This window comes from Hevea brasiliensis, chromosome 8, assembly GCF_030052815.1.
Source record: "Hevea brasiliensis isolate MT/VB/25A 57/8 chromosome 8, ASM3005281v1, whole genome shotgun sequence".
NCBI lineage: Eukaryota > Viridiplantae > Streptophyta > Magnoliopsida > Malpighiales > Euphorbiaceae > Hevea > Hevea brasiliensis.
Window position 1 is genome coordinate 20,447,388 of NC_079500.1, and position 20,188 is coordinate 20,467,575.

Consider the following 20,188-nt stretch of genomic DNA (forward strand, 5'->3'; position numbering starts at 1 on the left):
TTTCAACATGGAGCAACCTTAGGTTATTGAATTCTAAAATTCCCAGAGGATCCTTGTTCCATAAATGTCTCAACATTGGCAGATTTGCTAAGCGCAATTTACTTAGTTGGGGAAGTAGCCCAATGTGCCCATCATCAGCAGATAGCCCTTCCAAATCAAATACTATTTCTGCTGAATCACAGTATTCTACTTGAAGCTGTTCCAACTTGTTTAAGAAAGGCAGTAGATTGGCTGGTACAGGTATATCGGAAATTGCACATTTATCCACCGTAAGCGATTTTACATTGTATAAGAGTCTCCCTTGGATTCCACCATGCCAGAGCGCAGGGAATTTAGATGCTTGAAAATATGGCCGAACCTTCTAATTCCACAAGATAATATTATTCACAAACATGAAATGTAAATAGGCAAAGGGGAAAACAAATGAACTGACTTCTAATAAACATACAAGCATGTTATGCAAGGAATATAATTTATCTACAGGAAAAAAAAAAGGTAGAAGAATAAATATGCATATTCGTACCAATTGGTTGGCTGCTATGGTTGCATTAAGGTTTCCCTCCCAATGCTGTTGATCTGCCAATTCTATTCCTCGTAACTTTGGTGTGTTTAGAACTCCGAAAGAGAAAATCTTCATCTGTAAGCATATATTAACTTTAACATTTTCTAAAGATGGGAAATTGAAAGCGTGATTCCCTGAGCAAAAGCTGATAAGACTAGACAGATAAGTAAGTTCCAAAATTTGTAGTTTGCTGAAAATAATCTCATCCTCTGTATGATCAACTCCATCGCTTGTCACTATTTCTGTCATCTTATTGCAACTATGTACTGTCATTTTGGTTAGTTGCACCATAGTCTTTGTAATATCCTCCTTGTGAGCAATTCAGAACGTCCAAAATATTCAAATCAAAGTGAGGGACCATAATTAACTCAAATATTAATAAGAAAAATTTAGTAAAATTTTAGAAATAAAATACGTTAAGTCAAATGATGGGTAAGAGGTAAGTTATGCTTTTTCGCAACGAGGAGCCCTAGACTGGGAAAATTATAAAATAATTTTTGGGACTTAGAGAAGGGTTATCGAGGTCTCTATGGCATTAGAATGCCAAGAAAATATTTAGAAAAATTTTTCAATTCCAGACAGCCTAATTTTGACCCAAGCAAACTGAGGGCATTTTGGTCATTTCGCCAGAGGTGATTTTTGGCCGACTTGTCCAGTTGAGTAAATAATTAATATGACATAAAATGTGAATAAATATTGTTGAAAATTGAATTGAAAATGATTAGAAAAGAAAAGAAAAGAAAAATCCATAAAAGCAATTTATGACATCTTTATGATGTCACTTACAAGTCTCCACCAATTGCATTCAAATAAGCATTATTAAAACAATTAAAAATAGTCAATATTGACCAAAATAAATCTGCTCTTCTACTTCTTCTTCATCCAAAATGTGATCTCCCCTATCCCTCCATTGATGGTCTTGTTTCAAGCTTGTGTACATTCAGTTCCCACCATAGAATCTCTACTTCTTTTCATTAAAATTTGTCCACTCATCTTGGGAGAGCTATTGGCAGCCTAGAAAGTGTAGTAAAGTGAAGTTTTGAGTTGGGATAAATCATCCCTTATCTAGGTTTGTGCATTAGAGAATTACAACTTCTTATTTTCATGATTTGTAACTGGTTTTGAGTGATAATTTCAACTAATATGAACTAGAATTATGTGTATACATACTATGAATTTTTGGCAGCCAAGGAAAGGAAGAAAAGTGGAGTTGAAGCTTAGAAAATTCTGCCATTAAAGAGGTTAGTGCTTAATTATGCATGTATATCTCTTGTTCCATGTTAAGGACTTAAAATGAGTATGAAATTGTGGAGTAAATGAATGAAACTTATGGGTATGTATGCTATGGATTTTGGCTGCCCTAAGGAAGGAACAAAGGTGGAGTGTTTTGATGGTTTTAATAGACTTAGAATGAATTAAAGATTATGCTTAAGGTGTATATACACATATATAGTGAATGGAAGTGCTTAATTAGTGTATGTGTGAATCATAAGGGAAAACTAGGGTTTTGAGAAGTGAAAAATTGAATTGGCTTAGGAAATTGTTAGAGTACATTTTAATGGTCAATTAGTGACCATTTTAGGTATGTTGACCATAATTAGAACTTAAAAATAGAATGGCAAAGTGAAGGTGAAATCGTTCTAGGATACACAGCATAGGACTGAAAATTCAGTCCCTTGCACTGCCATAACTTGTTGTGTTAGTCCAATTGGTGTTTGGCCAATTGACATGAAACTAGGCTTATAATGGCACATTTTGCTGAAGAAACCATGCCCAAAAGACCAAAGCAAGAGGACCAAAACTTGGCCCCAATCCGGACACCCTGCACAGCGCTCTGTAGAATTGACCAAATGAACAGTAACTGTTCATTTGGCCATAACTCACTGTAGATTTGGTCAATTGACCTGAAATTTTTACAGCAACAAGTTAAGACATAGACAAACAACTTTCATGAAGGAACCTACCCCAAATTATGGCCAGAACCTAACCCAAATGGCAATGGCAGCCACTGTTCAAACCTGCAACTCTGCAGATGTTGATTTGAGCAGCCATGTTTGGATGACTATAACTCTCTCTAGAAAACTCGGATTTAGGCGATTCTTGAACCGATGGAAACCTAAGACATAGTAGAACATTTCATATGAAGAAAGTTAGACCAAATTATGAACTTAACTTGGTCAAATTACTGACCAAAGTTGGACCAGAAATCTGCCAGACCCAAAAATGCAGCATGAACAGTGCACGTGAACAGTAAACTTATTTTAGCCATAACTTGAGCTACAAAACTCCAAATGGAGTGATTCAAAAAAAGAAATTCAACTAGACAAAATAAGGAACAACTTTCATGTTTTATATTTCTTCAAATTCCCACAGAATGTGGTCCAATGGAATAGTGAAGTTGACTTACCAAAACTGAAAATTCCGCTTGTGTGGGTTTACACTTTGAAATGGTATTAACACTTAATGCCAACAAGTTTTAAACACTAAATGTGGTATATTGGGAGTGCCAAAGTCAATGTACATATTTGCTATCAAAAAGTCAACATTTTTGTTGACCAATGAAGTGAATAGTGACACCAAAACCAAAAATTGGCAAGTTTGCCAAAATGACCTAAGCTTTGAGAAAGTGACCAAAACTAACAAGTTTTAAATGCAAAATGTGGTACATTGGGAGTGTTAAAACCAATGCACCTATGTTCTATGCAAAAGTCAACTTTTAGTTGACTAATGAAATGAATAGTGACATGAAAACTTGAAATTCAAAAATTGTGAAACTTAAAATGCAAAATGCCCTAGTAGGCCTAATGTGATTGGTTTGGATAGTTGGCATGCCAATAGGGTATTGTGATAGCAAAGATCGCAAAGGAAAGGCTTTATGCCGTATTCATGGCTTTATGCCCGATTCATGGCTTTTATGCCCGTATTCATGGCTTTTATGCCAATTATGTGATATCATGGCTTTTTAGCCATACGATTGCACACGTGGTTGACGCTCAAGGCCCCATGGTATGACGCCCGAGGCACCATGTCCGGGGTTAACGACCGCTATCCACCCAATGGCCCAAAGATAGGTTACTTCGGCATGGAAAAGTATAACTGTAATTGAACTGATTGTTAAAGAAAATACGAAACTAAATATCAGGAATGATTACGATAAAATACAAAGAAACTTAAAATTCATGAAGAAGTTAATATCATAAAATGTAATTAGCCCTCGACTAAACATTAAGTTGGTAATTATTCAGTTCTTAGGAACACAATGGCTAAGAAATTATGATTTTTATTTGCATATTATTTCTTTCTATTTTATTATTTGCACCACTAAGCTTTATGCTTAGCGCCGCTTTTGCAACGCTGTAGGTAATCAAGATTGACAGAGTGCCGAGACCACGTATTCGTAAGGCGCTCACGCTCGCATAGTGTCCGTGGTCACCTCACCGCTGCCAGCATTGGTATGACGCTTGATGTCTTTTTGGGTTTTTTGTATTTGATTTTATTTTCTCATAGGTATTTGAACTTATGTAATATTTTTTGATATTCATGTATATAATGAAAAGTGTGGTTGTAAATGAAAAGTGAATGTTTATCTATGATATATGCATGGTATCATATGAGATGGATGAATGATTGAGAAATGAATGGTTGACAAATGTTGAGAACTCAAATTGAGAAATATTGATGAGATTTTGATATTGAGTTTGGAAATGATTGAATGTGAATATTGGAAGTGTTTTTCACAGTTCAAGAACTGTTTTCTCCATTTTTAATTGCAGACTACGAATTTTCTTTAAAATTCTAACCTCAAATAAATTATAATTTCGATAAATGGCTTAAATAAATTATATTTCACAAGTTATATTCAAAAGGAAGAATAAAAATGAATTAAGATAACATAGAGTGCTCGCACAATCGAGTGGCATAACTTGCTCGGCCACACCGTAATGCGCAAGGGGTGTCACATTTAGTGGTATCGTGAGCACCGCTTAGGCGCTTCGGGCCTAGATTGAGTCCATACCATGCATTGCATTTGTAAGAGTCGAGGTGACACTAACGCAGACCGCTTTGTCTTTGTTAATAGGATATGGACCCTTCATCGCAGAGGCAAAGAAGAAGTAGTAAGTCATATCCCGACCGGGAGTGATATTGGAAATCGGGAGATCCCGCCCACTGCAAGAGGTGCCTGCATAAACCCAACAGCCTTGTTTGAGCAGATGACCGGATTCTTTCGGCAGATGATGGGTTGTTCCACCATTGTCTCAGCAGAATCACCTCTAGGAAAATTAGGAAGTATGGAGTCAGAGATTTCAATGGTCGAAAGGAAGACGATTCTCGCATGCTAAGTATTGGCTAGAAAGGACTCAAAGAGTCTCGCAGCAGCCCATTGCACACTGCAGAGTTTGGAGTGTGCAACATGTTACAAGAAGTCGTGATATCGATGGTGGGATGTCAGAATCAAGGTAGTGCCACCAACAGACATATATCTTGGAAATTCTTTCTCGATAGAGTTCAAAGAAATATATTAGCCGTGGTTCACGAAGAGGAAAGTAAGAGGAGTGGTGATCAAGAAAAGAGGAAATTTGGACAATCTAGTAATAAGAGGCCGAGAGAACAAGTCGACATCCGATCAAAGTAGGAGATCTAGACCTAGGCCTATACCTAAGAGATCAACCGTAAACACTAATAGTGAGTGCGCCAGATTAGCAAGAAAATGTGGCCATTGTAACAAGTGGCATAAAGGTGAATGTAGGGATTGACTGAGCTCGTTATAGATGTGGGGCCATAGACCATCGTCAAAGATTGTCCTAAGAGGAATTTACTACTGACCCAAACAGAGGTCGTGGAAGGACCAAGTACAATAGTAACACCACTTCCAAATGTCACCAAGCCGAGAGGAGCAAGAAGCCCCAAATGTGAATTTGAGGTAAAGTATCCTTCCTTCCGATATGCCTAAGTGTATAATGATAAAAAAAAAAAAAAACTAAATAGTACCATATATATAAAAGAAGTAGACAGAGGGAGCAATAGAAAGGTAAAAGAATTGTTTTAGATACCTACACCCAGTAAATTTCGAGGACGAAATTTTTATAAGAGGGAAAGAGTTGTAACATCCTCCCAGAGCAATTCCGCACAGCTTCATCGCTCCTGATCGGTCCTGATACCTAGAACGTCCTAAAAATATTCAAATCAAAGTGAGGGACCATAATTAACTCAAATATTAATAAGAAAAATTTAGTAAAAATTTTAGAAATAAAATACTGCTAAGTCAAATGAGCCTATGCCTGCCGATGGGTAACTGAGGTAAGTTGCGTTTCGAACGAGGAGCCCTAGACTGGGAAAATTATAAAATAATTTTGGGACTCCAGAGAAGGGTTATCGAGGTTCCCATGGCATTAGAATGCCAAGAAAATATTTAGAAAAATTTTTCAATCCAGATACCAATTTTGACCTAAGCCAAACTGAGGGCATTTTGGTCATTTCGCTTCAGAGGTGATTTTTGGCCGACTTGTCCTGTTGAGTAAATAATTATTATGACATAAAATGTGAATAAATATTGTTGAAAATTGAATTGAAAATGATTAGAAAAGAAAAGGAAAGAAAATCCATAAAAAGCAATTAATGAAATCTTTATGATGTCACTTACAAGTCTCCACCAATTGCATTAAAATAAGCATTATTAAAACACTTAAAAGAGTCAAATTGGACCAAAATAAATCTGCTCTTCTTCTTCTTCTTCATCCAAAACGTGAACTCCCTCTCCCTCCATTGAAGCTCTTGTTTCAAGCTTGATTCCCTTCACTTCCCACCATAAAATCTCTTCTTCTTTTCATTAAAATTTGTCCACTCATCTTGGGAGAGCTATTGGCAGCCTAGAAAGTGTAGGAAAGTGAAGTTTAGAGGTGGGAAAAATCAGCCCTAATCAAGGTTAGTGCATTAGACACTTAAAACTTCTTATTTTCATGAATTGTAACTTGTATTGAGGAGAATTTCAACTAAATGAACAAGAATTATGTGTATACATACTATGAATTTTTGGCAGCCAAGGAAAGGAAGAAAAGTGGAGTTGAAGCTTAGAAAATTCTGCCATTAAAGAGGTTAGTGCTTAATTATGCATGTATATCTCTTTGTTCCATGTTAAGGACTTAAAAATGAGTATGAAATTGTGGAGTAAATGAATGAAACTTATGGGTATGTATGCTATGGATTTTGGCTGCCCTAAGGAAGGAACAAAGGTGGAGTGTTTTTGATGGTTTTAATAGACTTAGAATGAATTAAAGATTATGCTTAAGGTGTATATACACATATATAGTGAATGGAAGTGCTTAATTAGGTGTATGTGTGAATCATAAGGGAAAACTAGGGTTTTGAGAAGTGAAAAATTGAATTGGCTTAGGAAATTGTTAGAGCACATTTTAATGGTCAATTAGTGACCATTTTAGGTATGTTGACCATAATTAGAACTTAAAAATAGAATGGCAAAGTGAAGGTGAAATCGCTCTAGAGAGAAAGATAGGACCAAAATTCAGTCCCTTTGCACTCGCCATAACTTGCTGTGTTAGTCCAATTGGTGTTTGGCCAATTGACATGAAACTAGGCTTATAATGGCACATTTTTGCTGAAGAAACCATGCCCAAAAGACCAAAGCAAGAGGACCAAAACTTGGCCCCAATCCGACACCCCGCATACTCTCAGAATTGACCAAATGAACAAGAACTGTTCATTTGGCCATAACTCGCTGTGGATTTGGTCAATTGACCTGAAAGTTTTACAGCAACAAGTTAAGACATAGACAAACAACTTTCATGAAGGAACCTACCCCAAATTATGGCCAGAACCTAACACAAATGGCAATGGCAGCCATCGCTCAAACTCGCAACTCGCAGATGTTGATTTGAGCAGCCATGTTTGGATGACTATAATTCTCTCTAGAAAACTCGGATTTAGGCGATTCTTGAACCGATGGAAACCTAAGACATAGTAGAACATTTCATATGAAGAAAGTTAGACCAAATTATGAACTTAACTTGGTCAAATTATCGACCAAAGTTGACCGTAAATCGCTGCACTCCAAAATGCAGCATGAATAAAGCAGACGTGAACAAGAAACTTATTTTGGCCATAACTTGAGCTACAAAACTCCAAATGGAGTGATTCAAAAAAGAAATTCAACTAGACAAAATAAGGAACAACTTTCATGTTTTACATTTCTTCAAATTCCTACAGAATGTGGTCCAATGGAATAGTGAAGTTGACTTACCAAACTGAAAATTCTGCTTGTGTTGGTTTACACTTTGAAATGGTATTAACACTTAAAGCCAACAAGTTTTAAACACAAAATGTGGTATCTTGGGAGTGCCAAAGACAATGTACATAATATCTATCCAAAAGTCAACATTTTTGTTGACCAATGAGGTGAATAGTGACACTAAAACTAAAAATTGGCAATTTTGCCAAATGACCTAAGCTTTGAGAAAGTGACCAAACCAACAAGTTTTAAATGCAAAATGTGGTACATTGGGAGTGTTAAAACCAATGCACCTATGTTCTATGCAAAATTCAACTTTTTAGTTGACTAATGAAATGAATAGTGACATGAAAACTTGAAATTCAAAAATTGTGAAACTTAAATGCAAAATGCCCTAGTAGGCCTAATGTGTTTGGTTTGGATAGTTTGGCATGCAATTAGGGTATTGTGATAGCAAGATCGGAAGGAAAGGCTTTATGCCGTATTCATGGCTTTATGCACGTATTCATGGCTTTTATGCCAGAATTCATGGCTTTTATGCCAATTATGTGATATCATGGCTTTTTAGCCATACCGATTGCATACGTGGTTGACGCTCAAGGCCCCATGGTATGACGCCCGAGGCACCGCTGTCCAAAGGTTAACGACCGCTATCCAAATTCATGCCCAAAGATAGGTTACTTGGGCATGGAAAAGTATAATCAGAATTGAACCGATTGTTAAAGAAAATACGAAAACTAAATATCGTGAATGATTACGATAAAATACAAAGAAACTTAAAATTCATGAAGAAGTTAATATCATAAAACGTAATTAGCCCTCGACTAAACATTGTTGGTAATTATTCATTCTTATGAACACAATGGCTAAGAAATTATGATTTTTATATTGCATATTATTTCTTTCTATTTTATTATTTGCACCACTAAGCTTTATGCTTAGCGCTACGCTTGCAACGCTGTAGGTACTCAAGATTGACAGAGCACCAGAGACCACGATTCGTAAGGCGCTTCACGCTTCCGCATAGTTTCGTGTCACCTCACCGCCGCAGCATTGGTAGGACGCTAGATGTCATTTTGGGTATTTTGTAATTGATTTTATTTTCTCATATGTATTTGAACTTATGTAATATATTTTGATATTCATGTAAATAATGAAAAGTGTGGTTGTAAATGAAATAGTGAATATTTATATATGAATTATGCATGGTATCATATGAGATGGAAGAATGATTGAGAAATGAATGGTTGACAAAAGTTGAGAACTCAAATTGAGAAATATTGATGACATATGATATTTGAGTTTGGAAATGATTGAATGTGAATATTGGAAGTGTTTTTCACAGTTCAAGAACGGCTTTTTCCATTTTTAGCCAGACTCACGTGATTTTCTTTAAAATTCTAACCTCAAATAAATTATAATTTGATAAATGGCTTAAATAAATTATATTTCACAAGTTATATTCAAAAGGAAGAATAAAATGAATTAAGATAACATAGAGTGCTCTGACACCGAGTGGCATAACTTGCTCGCTACACAGTAGCCGTAAGGGTGTCATGCCTTAGCAAGAGACACGTTATCAAGTTTACCAATCCTTCACAATACTCACTTCAAGAGTTGCTAAATTTAGGAAAGATGATGACGATGGTACTATGTTGGTCAAATCATATAATCGCTTACACTCGTAGTCTCAAGATGTCAAAACTGGTTTCACCGAGTCTTCGCCCCATATCCGCCTCAAATTATCAACAACGAATAGCTCTAAATTTCTCACCTAAATCCTTCACATGAGAACAACTCTTCTAAATTACTAGATTCTACAACAATTGTTTCCACATAATGGACTGTTTTAAGGAAACCAATGAGAAAAAGTTGTGATCTGTTTTGCAAGTTGCTCAAAGTAAGAACTTTGAGTTTAGAAAAGTGCTGAAATGAAAATTGACCATGTTGTATCGCGATCAAATCCTTGTGCTCTAAAGTCAATTCCTCCAAGTTGGGACTCATCTGAGGAGAAGAAATAGATTGTTAAACCAATGAATTTTGGTTTACTGATACATACTTGAGTTGCTTTAAAAACCATAAATCTTAAATTACAACTCTAATTGAAACTTAATAATAAAAAAAAAAGAAATAATTAAGTAGTCAATAATTAAAATAATGATGAAATGTCTAAATACATGTGAAATGATAAAAGTATCCTTCATTAACAAAAAAAATTAAGATAATTATATTTTCCTAGAAAAAATCCTTTTACAAGAAATTTCAAAAAAAAAATTCAAAATTTATTTACCAAGCAAATTTTTTCCAAGACAAAATATTTCAATTTTTTTTCCTAAACCCAAAAAAAGCATTTATCACAGAATAAAAATTTTCCAAGAAATTTTCTTTTAAAAATTTATGCATACTTGAAAGAAGGCAAAAAATGTCTTTTTCTTCTACTTGAACAACAAAATACCTTTCTTGTTTTTTCTATATAGAAAAGTGTCATCTACAAAATGGAGTGGGTTCTCTATTATTAAATTATCAAGGAATAACTAATTCGGTTTTAAAAAACAATGAACATATAACTAATTGTCATTTATAGCTCTCGTTAGTTCCGAAACTTTTATGATAATTTTATATTATTTAATGTTTTTTCAGTAATATCAAAATATTAAAGATATTTTGATTATTTCGTAAGTTTATCTTCATTTCTATTATAAATGATTATTTAAAGATAATAATAAAAAATGATATAAATTAAGATAAAAACTATTTTATAAACACATAATTTAAATATATATTAAAATAAAATTAGTATATAATTTAAGTCAAATTAAATTAGGATTGATTAAAACTCTTTTTATAAACATATTATTTAAATAAAAATGAAAATAGAATGGTAATAAATTAACATATTGATAAAATATTATTAATTAGATTTCATTTTGATTTTTAAATTAAATATTAATGCGGAGCAATTTCCTATTAAATATTAATAAAATATTTCTCCTAATGTGAATGTAATTAAAAAGTAGGAGCAATTTCTGAAATTTATATTATAGAAATGGAAAAGAGAATTTGAGGGAAAAAAATTCAACTAAGGTGTTACAAAGAAAGAGGAGGAAAGGATATTACCTTGTCCAGCAATAGAAGGGGCTGTTGAATTGGAATGTTGTGTACTTCTTCCCAACCAAATTTCATTACTTTGCGACAATTACGAACATTCAAACTTTTCAATTTTTGCCACTCAGAAATATGTGTCCCTGGGTAGAAACTCCTCAGTTCTGATAGTTCAATAAGTTTAAGGGAGGTTAATTGAGGAAACTTAAAACAGTAATAAGGGGCTGGTTCCACATCTTCTGGCTTTGCAACAATCTCCTCAACCCCACATTCTCTTATTGTAAGATTTTCAAGTTGCAAAAGACTCTCGGCTATGGAGGCTGGAAAGAGATTTTTTAGAACATCACAATTTGAAACTTGAACTGATTTCAAATTTTGAAAAGTGAAAACTCCATGTGGATCCTTCCTCCACACATGCTTCAACGATGGCAGACTCCCCATAGATAAATTTCTCAGCTCAAATGCTTCAATAACATTGAACCCTTCAAGTTGATATATCTCTTGCAAAGAAATACAATCATATACTTCCAACTCCTCTAATCTTTGGAATCTTTCTAAGACATTTGACGGAAAAACAGTCCTCAATTTCGAGCAATAAGAAATTTTCAATGATTTTAGTTTACAGAAGGAATCAGTCGCAATTGGCTGTGCCATATACTTTTCATGTCATTCATTGCCTTGAGATTCAAATTCTCTAAGTTAGAGAAAGCAACCTGAAATGCAAAATTAAAGACACTTAACGTAATCATAAGCTAATTAAAAGTGAGACAAAAATGTAATCAATCCAGTTGATTTATTCAATCTCTTCCTCTTCATTAAAAATAACATTTAAAATTAAATTTTCGTAAATAAATGACAAAAATATTTAGATAAAAGATTATACATGACAAAAATATTTAGATAAAAGGGAAGGATTTGTAAAATCCCTATACAATTATCATTATGACAAATTAATTAATTAGGATGAAATGAAAACTTGAAAATAAAATATGAAAATGTTTAAGAGTTTTTGGAGCAGAGAAGGTTGATTCCATAACAAACACACAACTGTCTTAAAAATGATTTAATAATATTACTTAAAAAAATTATTTTATGACAAAGCTTATTTAAATATTTTCAATTTTAATGATTAAAATCTTATTTCATAAACAAATAATAATTATCTATCTTAAGTTTAAAATTTTATATATTATGAAATTTTGCTCATCATATTTTGTATCTCTAAAAATTAAATTTTTAATTGAATTTTAGGTTATATTAAAAAGGATGAATTATTATTTGAAAATTATATTAATAAATATATATATTTAAATAATTATTCAATAAAATATTATTTATAATATTTACAAATTTAATTTTAAAATATTCCTTATATATATATATTTAAAATTTAAGAATTTTATTAATAATTTTTCAACAAGCGTCACGTTTATTTATATTTTTTATATGTTATTTAATTTTAAAAAATAATAAAAAAATTATTTACTAATCAATTTATTTTATTTACTAATAGTTAAAATAAAATTATAATAAATTAAAAATTTTTCCATAAAGAAAATAAAATATAAAAATATATATTAAATTATTTTATTGAAATAAAATAGTAAATTATCTGTACAATAACCAGTTAACTTTAATAATGAAGACTCACACCTTACGATTGCAATTAGCAAAATTTTGGATTGGAAAAGCTTTAAGATGTCCATGTAAGCATGTATTTATGTAGAGAGAGAGAGAGAGTTGTAAAAATAATCACCATTTCATTGAAGAGAGATTGAATTTCAGTATTGTGGTTCGTCTCTGTGTAAACTTGTTTTGCCATCATGTCTGTATGTGGAACACTGGGGACCAAACACATCAATGCACCGCATCCCAATATGTCCAAGTCTCTAAGAGATTGAAATTCAATTTGATAGCCACTGCAGAATCTAATCAAGTATGGAAGACGCCAAAGCTTCAGCGCATCCAATTTAGGGAAGATTATCTTATTCACCCTCTCATCTTCTTCTTCTATAATTTCCTCTGTCAGTATTATCTCTTCCAAGGAACTACAATCCTCAATACGAAGTGTTTTGAGCTGCAAAAGACTTTTAACAATTGAAGTTGTAAATAAATACTTCAAATTGTCGCATCTCGTCACAGTCAAGCTTTTTAAGTTTGAATAAGTTGCGGAAAGTTGGTCGTGCCATATCTTTTCACAAGTAACTGAGTCTAGTCGAAGATCCTCCAAGTTGGGGAAAGAAACCTGCAGAGATAAAACCTTTGTTTCAAGCACTGCTCTAATAATTTTCTATTAAAATAAATTAAATAATAAAAAAGCATGCAGATAATGTCAAAAGATTAGTGCATGACATACCATTCTGTTGAAAAGTGATAATTCCTCTGACAGAAATTCCTCAAATGCTGGCTCATCAGCAGTCAATATTTGCTTGTGTCTCGATTCAATTCCTGGAGGCGCCTTCTTCATTTTGCTGCGAAAGCTTCTAAGATGTGGTAGTTTACCCAGCGTCAAGGAGCGTAACTGATTGAACTCGACCACTTCTTCATTGCTGTCTTCATCTTCATCTATAACAATAGCTTCCATGTTGGGACAAAAGCACACTTCCATTACTCGTAGCTGCAAAAGACATCTGGCAGTAGATAATGAGAAGAGATTCGTCAATCTGTTGCAATTTGTTACTTTTAAAATTTCTAATTTGTTAAAAGATCCTGCTGCGAGTTGACCATGACAAATCTTCTCCAGATTCATTAAATTTTCCAAAATTAAGGACTCTAGAATGGGAAAGGCATCACATGCAGCCCACTTTGTCGAATTGATGATATGTTGAATGACGGTATTGTTCTGGACATGGAGATGCTTCAATTGCGGAAAGCCGTCCCCATCAATATCATACAACACATTCTCAGCCCTCTCACTTCATCTAAATATAAATCTTCAGTCTCCCTCAACAACACTTTGACCCCATACTCTGAATGAATGCTTGTCTTGAGCTTAAGTTTCAGCATTCTGGAGGTTTCATAATTCCCATTCCAGTCCCATCCATCCCCTATGAGTATTCTATAGCTTTGCAACCCATTAGAAAATAGGCGTTTTGGTAATATCTTGGCATCCAGTATCTGTATTTCCAAAGTCATCAAGTGAGACAAGTATTCCAACTCAGCAAGGCTTGCATTGCCTTGATTTCTAATCCCATCGGCCTCCCACTGATCAAAGCTGTTACTCATATACAGTGCTTCTAGCTGGGACAGCTTTGATAAGGCACTTGCAGGAATCATTTTGAGTTTGGAACAATCGCTCACATCTAACAATTTTAGTCGAGTCAGTTCCTCTATTTGTCTGGGCAACTCAACAATGTAGGAGTTTGCAAAACTAAGGACTCGTAGTTGCTTCAAGTCTCCGATGATAGCTATGTCATCCAGTTGGCATCGATGCAAGCAAAGGGTATGAAGGTTGGATAGGAAAGCAAGTGAAGAAGGAAGGGACACAAAATGCATCCCAGTAAAATCCACTACTTCGAGGTTTCTAATCCCCTTGAAAAATAGGTCTGGGATTCCCAAAGAAAGAACTTCAGTGAAAAGTAATAGTAGCTCTGCTTTTGGGCACTCCCACCCTTCAGGGAGATCTTCAATATCACAATAAGGCAGAGAAATTCTGGCGGAATCCTTGTTTGGCCATTTCATCAACTCACTGCCGCTTCTTGTACCTATAAACGCATGTTGCTCTCTAGATGCAATCAATAAAGCAGTGTCTCGAACAACATCATGCATTTTCACAAATCCATACTTATCACCGTCTATCAATAAGCATTTTGCTTTGAGGGTATCAATCAAAGTATAAACTTTGTTTCTTGCTTCTTTGACAGTAGAAATGTGCTTGAATAAACTTAGACCCATGACGTACTTCAGAAAGGACCGTATTGTAATATTATATAGTCCTAACAGACCACAAAGTAAGAAACACGACTTGACTTCATTACCAGGCAAATCATTGTAGCTTGACTCCAGAACCGAGTGTACTTTTGCATATATTTCTTCATTGTCAAACACAGATAGCTGCTTCAGCTTATCATTCCATGCGTATGACTCTCTATTTCGCAAGTCTGTCGCCACTTTGTCTAATAAAAGAGGCAATCCTGCACATTTTTTAGCAATTTCTATGGCTATGGAACGCAATTCTGGATCTGTAACATCTCCCATAGTTGTTTCAAAAAAACTCCACGCCTCTTCGGCCTGTAGAACGTCAAGGTGGAAAACAACTTGTGTGCCCATCTGAGACAGTACATCTTTGTCCCTTTGAGGTTAGCAGTATTTTGCATCCTTTACAGCCATCCCCGATGGGAATTCCTACTGCTTTTAAATCAAGTTGTTTCCAAATATCATCTAGAATTATAAGTACCCTCATCTCTTTCTTCAACCTCTCATATAGTTGATTAGCTCTTCCAGGTATTCCCTCCACATCAAATGTCAGGCCCAGGACATCAGCTACCTCCGATTGAATTCTTCGGAGTTCTGGTGTTTGATTCACTGCAACCATAACCACCTCGTCGAATAGCTTCTCTTCTATAGCTTGCCTGTGGACCTCTTTTGCTAGGGTGGTCTTCCCTACACCTGCCATTCCATACACTCCGATCATGTTAAGATTAGGATCTCTCAGAGCATCCATAACTTGCTTCAAGAACAAAACTCTTGAATTCAAGGCCTCACGATGATATACTGATGAGGCAACTATCTGCAGTATACGGGGACGAAAGGAAATCGGATCATGGTCGCCTTCATTCACAAGCTTATCAATTGCCAACACTTTCTCCTCTGCTTTCTTGCTAAGAAGGTAGCGCGTCTTCAAATCAGGACATAATCCAACGAAACACCTCTTTTTCGCTTGTTCTTCGCCTTGGATAAATTCATCAGCTTCTTCAATAGCTTTGCCCGCTTCGATCAGCCACTTGTCGACACTTTCGTATATCTCTTCCCCTTTTCTTTTAGCCTCATCAGCGGATTGCTGCAACTTGAGTCTTTTGTTCCTCAACTGCTCAGCCTCATGATGAAGTGTCTCAAACTTGCTCTTGCAGGTGAAAGGATGACTCATATGTCGTTTGATTGGACCAACAATATATTCATTGATGGGTTCTTTAATTAGCTGTGTGACGATGGAAACAATGATATTTAGAACCATTTTTTTTTTCTATTTTTCCTTTTTCAACCTGAAATCTCAGATCAAAAGCAAACTAGAACAAGAAATGAGAGTCAACAAAAACAACAACAAAGGACCGCTGAAATCAAATGGCACGGAAAAAAAACAGTCGCAAAAGAGTTTGAGAGTCGAATGAAGACAGGAAACAGAGAATTAACAGAGAAATGAAGAAAACAGAGAGAGGAATGAGCGCTGGCTATGGATGAGTAAAGGGAGTGAAGCGAAGGTAAGGTAGGAGTTGACGAGTGATGACTTGATTGCAAAAGACAAAGGAAAGGGAAAGGATTATAATTTTTAATCCAATTAAATCGAATTTTAATTTATTGTATAAATTACTCATTTTCCTTTAATTTAAAAAATTATTTTAATTTTTTTTAAAAAAACTATTTTAATTTTATTCCTTAATTTAATTTTAACCAGAATTGTGTAGAGTCTATTGTTTTAATTTTATTCTTTTTGTCCTTTATAGACCGCAACCCAACTTCACGCAATTCAATTTTCCAAGATGCACTTGACAACCGCGATACTGTCAGGTTTTTTTTTTTTTTTACATTTATTATTTTAATATAATTAATAAATAAATAATATTTACATTAAAAATATATCAAATTCTATTTTATAATAATATAAAATATTATACTTATATTTTATAAATAAAATTATAATTTATAAAATAATTATGAATATTTAGTATTATCTTTTATTTTTAGCATTTCTCTTGAATAAGTTATTATAGTTTTTTTACTTTATTAATATTTTATTTTAATATTAGTAATATTATTTTTATTAATATTTTGATATTAAAAATATATAATTATTTTTATTTTTTAAAAGAAATATAATAATATTAAAATTTTAAATAATCGAATCAGAATCAAATGCACTTAAAACCAAATCAAAAATTAAAACTAAAATTTAATTTTTTTTTTAGTTCTAAAAAATAAAAGAATTGTTAATTTCATTCTTATAAAGAAATGAACTAAAACTAAAATTAAAACTACACGCCCTTATTATTCCGGAGCTATTTTAATATTTGATAATATTGATTGTGTTTGATTTTAGAAAAATAATAATTTGAAATTATTTTTGGAAAAAATTTTAATATTATTAAAATAATAATTTAAAATTTGTATTATTAATTAAAATTTTATAATGAAAATATTTTAAAATAAAATAAAAAAATTATAAATATTTTTGGAATAATTTTCAAAAAAAAAGGGTGGCATTTCATATTGGGACTGCAAAAGTTTCTTTTTTTTTAATATTATAATTCGTTGTAATAAATATTTATAATGAGAGTCAGTATATATACTAACTCTTTTGCACTCCTTTCTCCTATTCTCTCTCTTTTCCTCTTTTCTTTTTCCATTTTATTTTAAACTCTCTCTCTCTCTCTCTCTCTCTCTCTCTCTCTCTCTCTCTCTCTATATATATATATATATATATATAATCATTTTACTCATGGATGATTCCTTTTTCAATAGACAGTTTTTAAAAATGTTTTATTTTATAATTAAAAGAAGACTTTTAAACTTTACATGATATATTATATTTTTTCCTTTTAATTTGTTGATTTTCTGAATTAGAAAAATACTTTTGTCTTATTTTATTAATTGAATTTTTAAATTTCTATTTATATATTTTAATTTATAAATTAATTAAGTGTTCGTATATGAAATCAAATTATTTGTCATTATTTTAGTTTTCTGATATAGTCATTTTAATTATTTTAATTATTTAACTATTTAATTATTAAATTTATTTTAATTGTTATTATCTTTTAAGATGGCTGTATTTTAGGATAAAATGTATTTTACTTTATACACCAATATTTTATTAATGAAATATAAAAATATTATCTCATTACAATGAAAGTATAATAACAATAAATTAGTGATATGTGTTAGCAATATTTCTTGTGCTTTTTTCATTACTACAAAATTACTCTAAAATAATAAAATTTGGTTGAAATTATTATTATTATTATTATTATTATTATTATTATTATTATTATTATGTAAAAATATTAAAAATAATACCCATATACTTCTTTATGATATCTATTTAGATATAAATTTTAATTCAGTAGAATACATTTAAAAATATATAAATATATTTTTTATCAGTGAGGTTTCTGTATACCTTGACGTAGATGAGAAATTTTCAAGTGCATGATGTAGGAATTAAAAGCATAAAATGGTTTATGATAACAACATAAGTTTTTTCGGCACATCTTCAACTAATTGTTAAATTTGGAAAGAGTACAGAATAAATTACATATTAATTTATTTTAATATAAATGTATATATATAATTTAATTATTTTACATATTAAATGATTAATTAATTTAATGTTGTAATCTTAGTTTATATAGTTTACCCCTTCATTTTATATCTTTTTTATGTGGAAGTTCCAACTATCCCCTACTTTAAAATAATTAATATATTAATGAATTTTAATGATCTAATGTTGTTAAATATATTATGTAACATTCTGAGATATGATTTTAAAGCTTTGAATGTGTATAAATATGCGTAATGCATGTGCCATCCAAAGTACTATTTTTATATATGGTATAATTTTATGCATACACTCATGAAAATCAAAGTCCAGTTGAGTCATATTTGTAAGTTTTAAGTTTTAAGTACAATTAACTTTAAGTGTTATGAAACTGATAAGAGTCATATTTGTCATTTAAATTTAAGTTTTTATTCTTTATAAGAAATTAGTTTGTTAACATAAAAAATAATAGAGTTAAATTGTTAGATGATATATATATATTTTTTAATTTTTCAAGTTGTTTTTAGATTATATATATAGTTAAAAATTATAAATTAATATAAGATATATTATATCAATATACCTATAGCCAAGGCCTATAATCATATGCAAACGAATTCATTATAACTAATTAAAATATAGTTTATGATTTTAGCTATATATCATAACTTATAGTGTTATGATTTTCGATCAAATTTAAATCTTAAAAATTTATAAATATTATAATAAATATGGAAAGATTTTAATTGTACGTTATAATATGTTATTAGGTCTTTATAATGTTTATGATATATATATATATATATATATATATATATATATATATATATATATATATATATATATAAAATTAAATTTAAATTGAGAGTTATTAATTATAAAAAATATATTTTTTAAGTTAAAAATATAAAAAACTAAAAAATCAGTTGAAAGTAGAACGGGGCGCTAGCTTCCCAATAAAAGGAAATCCTTCCCTCCACAATTTGATTATTATGACACAGCCATCACATGAGCACATATGTGTTACTATTTTTAAGTTTATTATTATTATTATTCTTAAGAACTAAGAAATACTGCATTATGAATTAGACATATCTACATGGAGAAGAGCCCTTATGGAACATGGGAGCTCTTGCCAAACAGCCAAACAAGGATAATTATAAGATACCGTAGTCAATTCTACTGCGTTAACTTGTTTTGGAACCCAATTTAAGGGAAGTGAATTTCCTTGCAGAAGAAGCCTATGACTGTCCTTAATTAACAAACCAAATTCAGAAAAATCCAATTCAGTAGACTCAATAGTTATCGAATCCACTTCAAAATGAACTTGTTACATATTACTATGCACACACCTCGTATATCAATGCTTGCCGTAACTCATACATTTCAGCAAAACACACCATTGACAGCCCCTTATGCCAACCAAAAACAGCTTGAACGCAGGTCCCTCAGGCATCTCCAACAAAAGAGCAGCATCTATTTTACACTTTAGAGACCTTTCCCTCGGTTTGGACCAATGAGCAGCACATCCATATTCCACTAAACCAAATAATCACCGAGTAAAAGAAGGCGACATACTGCCCCATTCTTGCCTCCCACTCATTTTTTTTTTTTTTAATAAATCTCCCACTCATTTTCATAAAGCTCCCGTCACATTATCTCATCCTCATTTTACTTTAGAAATCAAGTTTAAATTTATCTCAAAATTTTTTAGGAGAGTTTAAGCAAGATAATTTTAAATTTTTTTTATCTAAATTAATATACAACTTTTTAATTATAGATAGCCTAATTTTTAATAAAAAAATATTAT

The 20,188-nt window shown here is 32.1% G+C and overlaps 1 protein-coding gene across 1 annotated transcript in view; it reads right to left on the minus strand.

Moving 5' to 3' along the window:
* The window catches only part of LOC110661420 (uncharacterized), a 32,387-nt gene extending 16,020 nt beyond the window's left edge, over positions 1-16,367 (minus strand). The window contains 4 exon segments of the mRNA XM_058150731.1: positions 12,664-13,152; positions 13,264-13,817; positions 13,820-15,200; positions 15,202-16,367. Of these exon segments, the coding sequence (XP_058006714.1) occupies positions 12,664-13,152; positions 13,264-13,817; positions 13,820-15,200; positions 15,202-16,080 (3,303 nt within the window). The 5' untranslated portion in view covers positions 16,081-16,367.
* Positions 16,368-20,188: the final 3,821 nt, after the last annotated feature.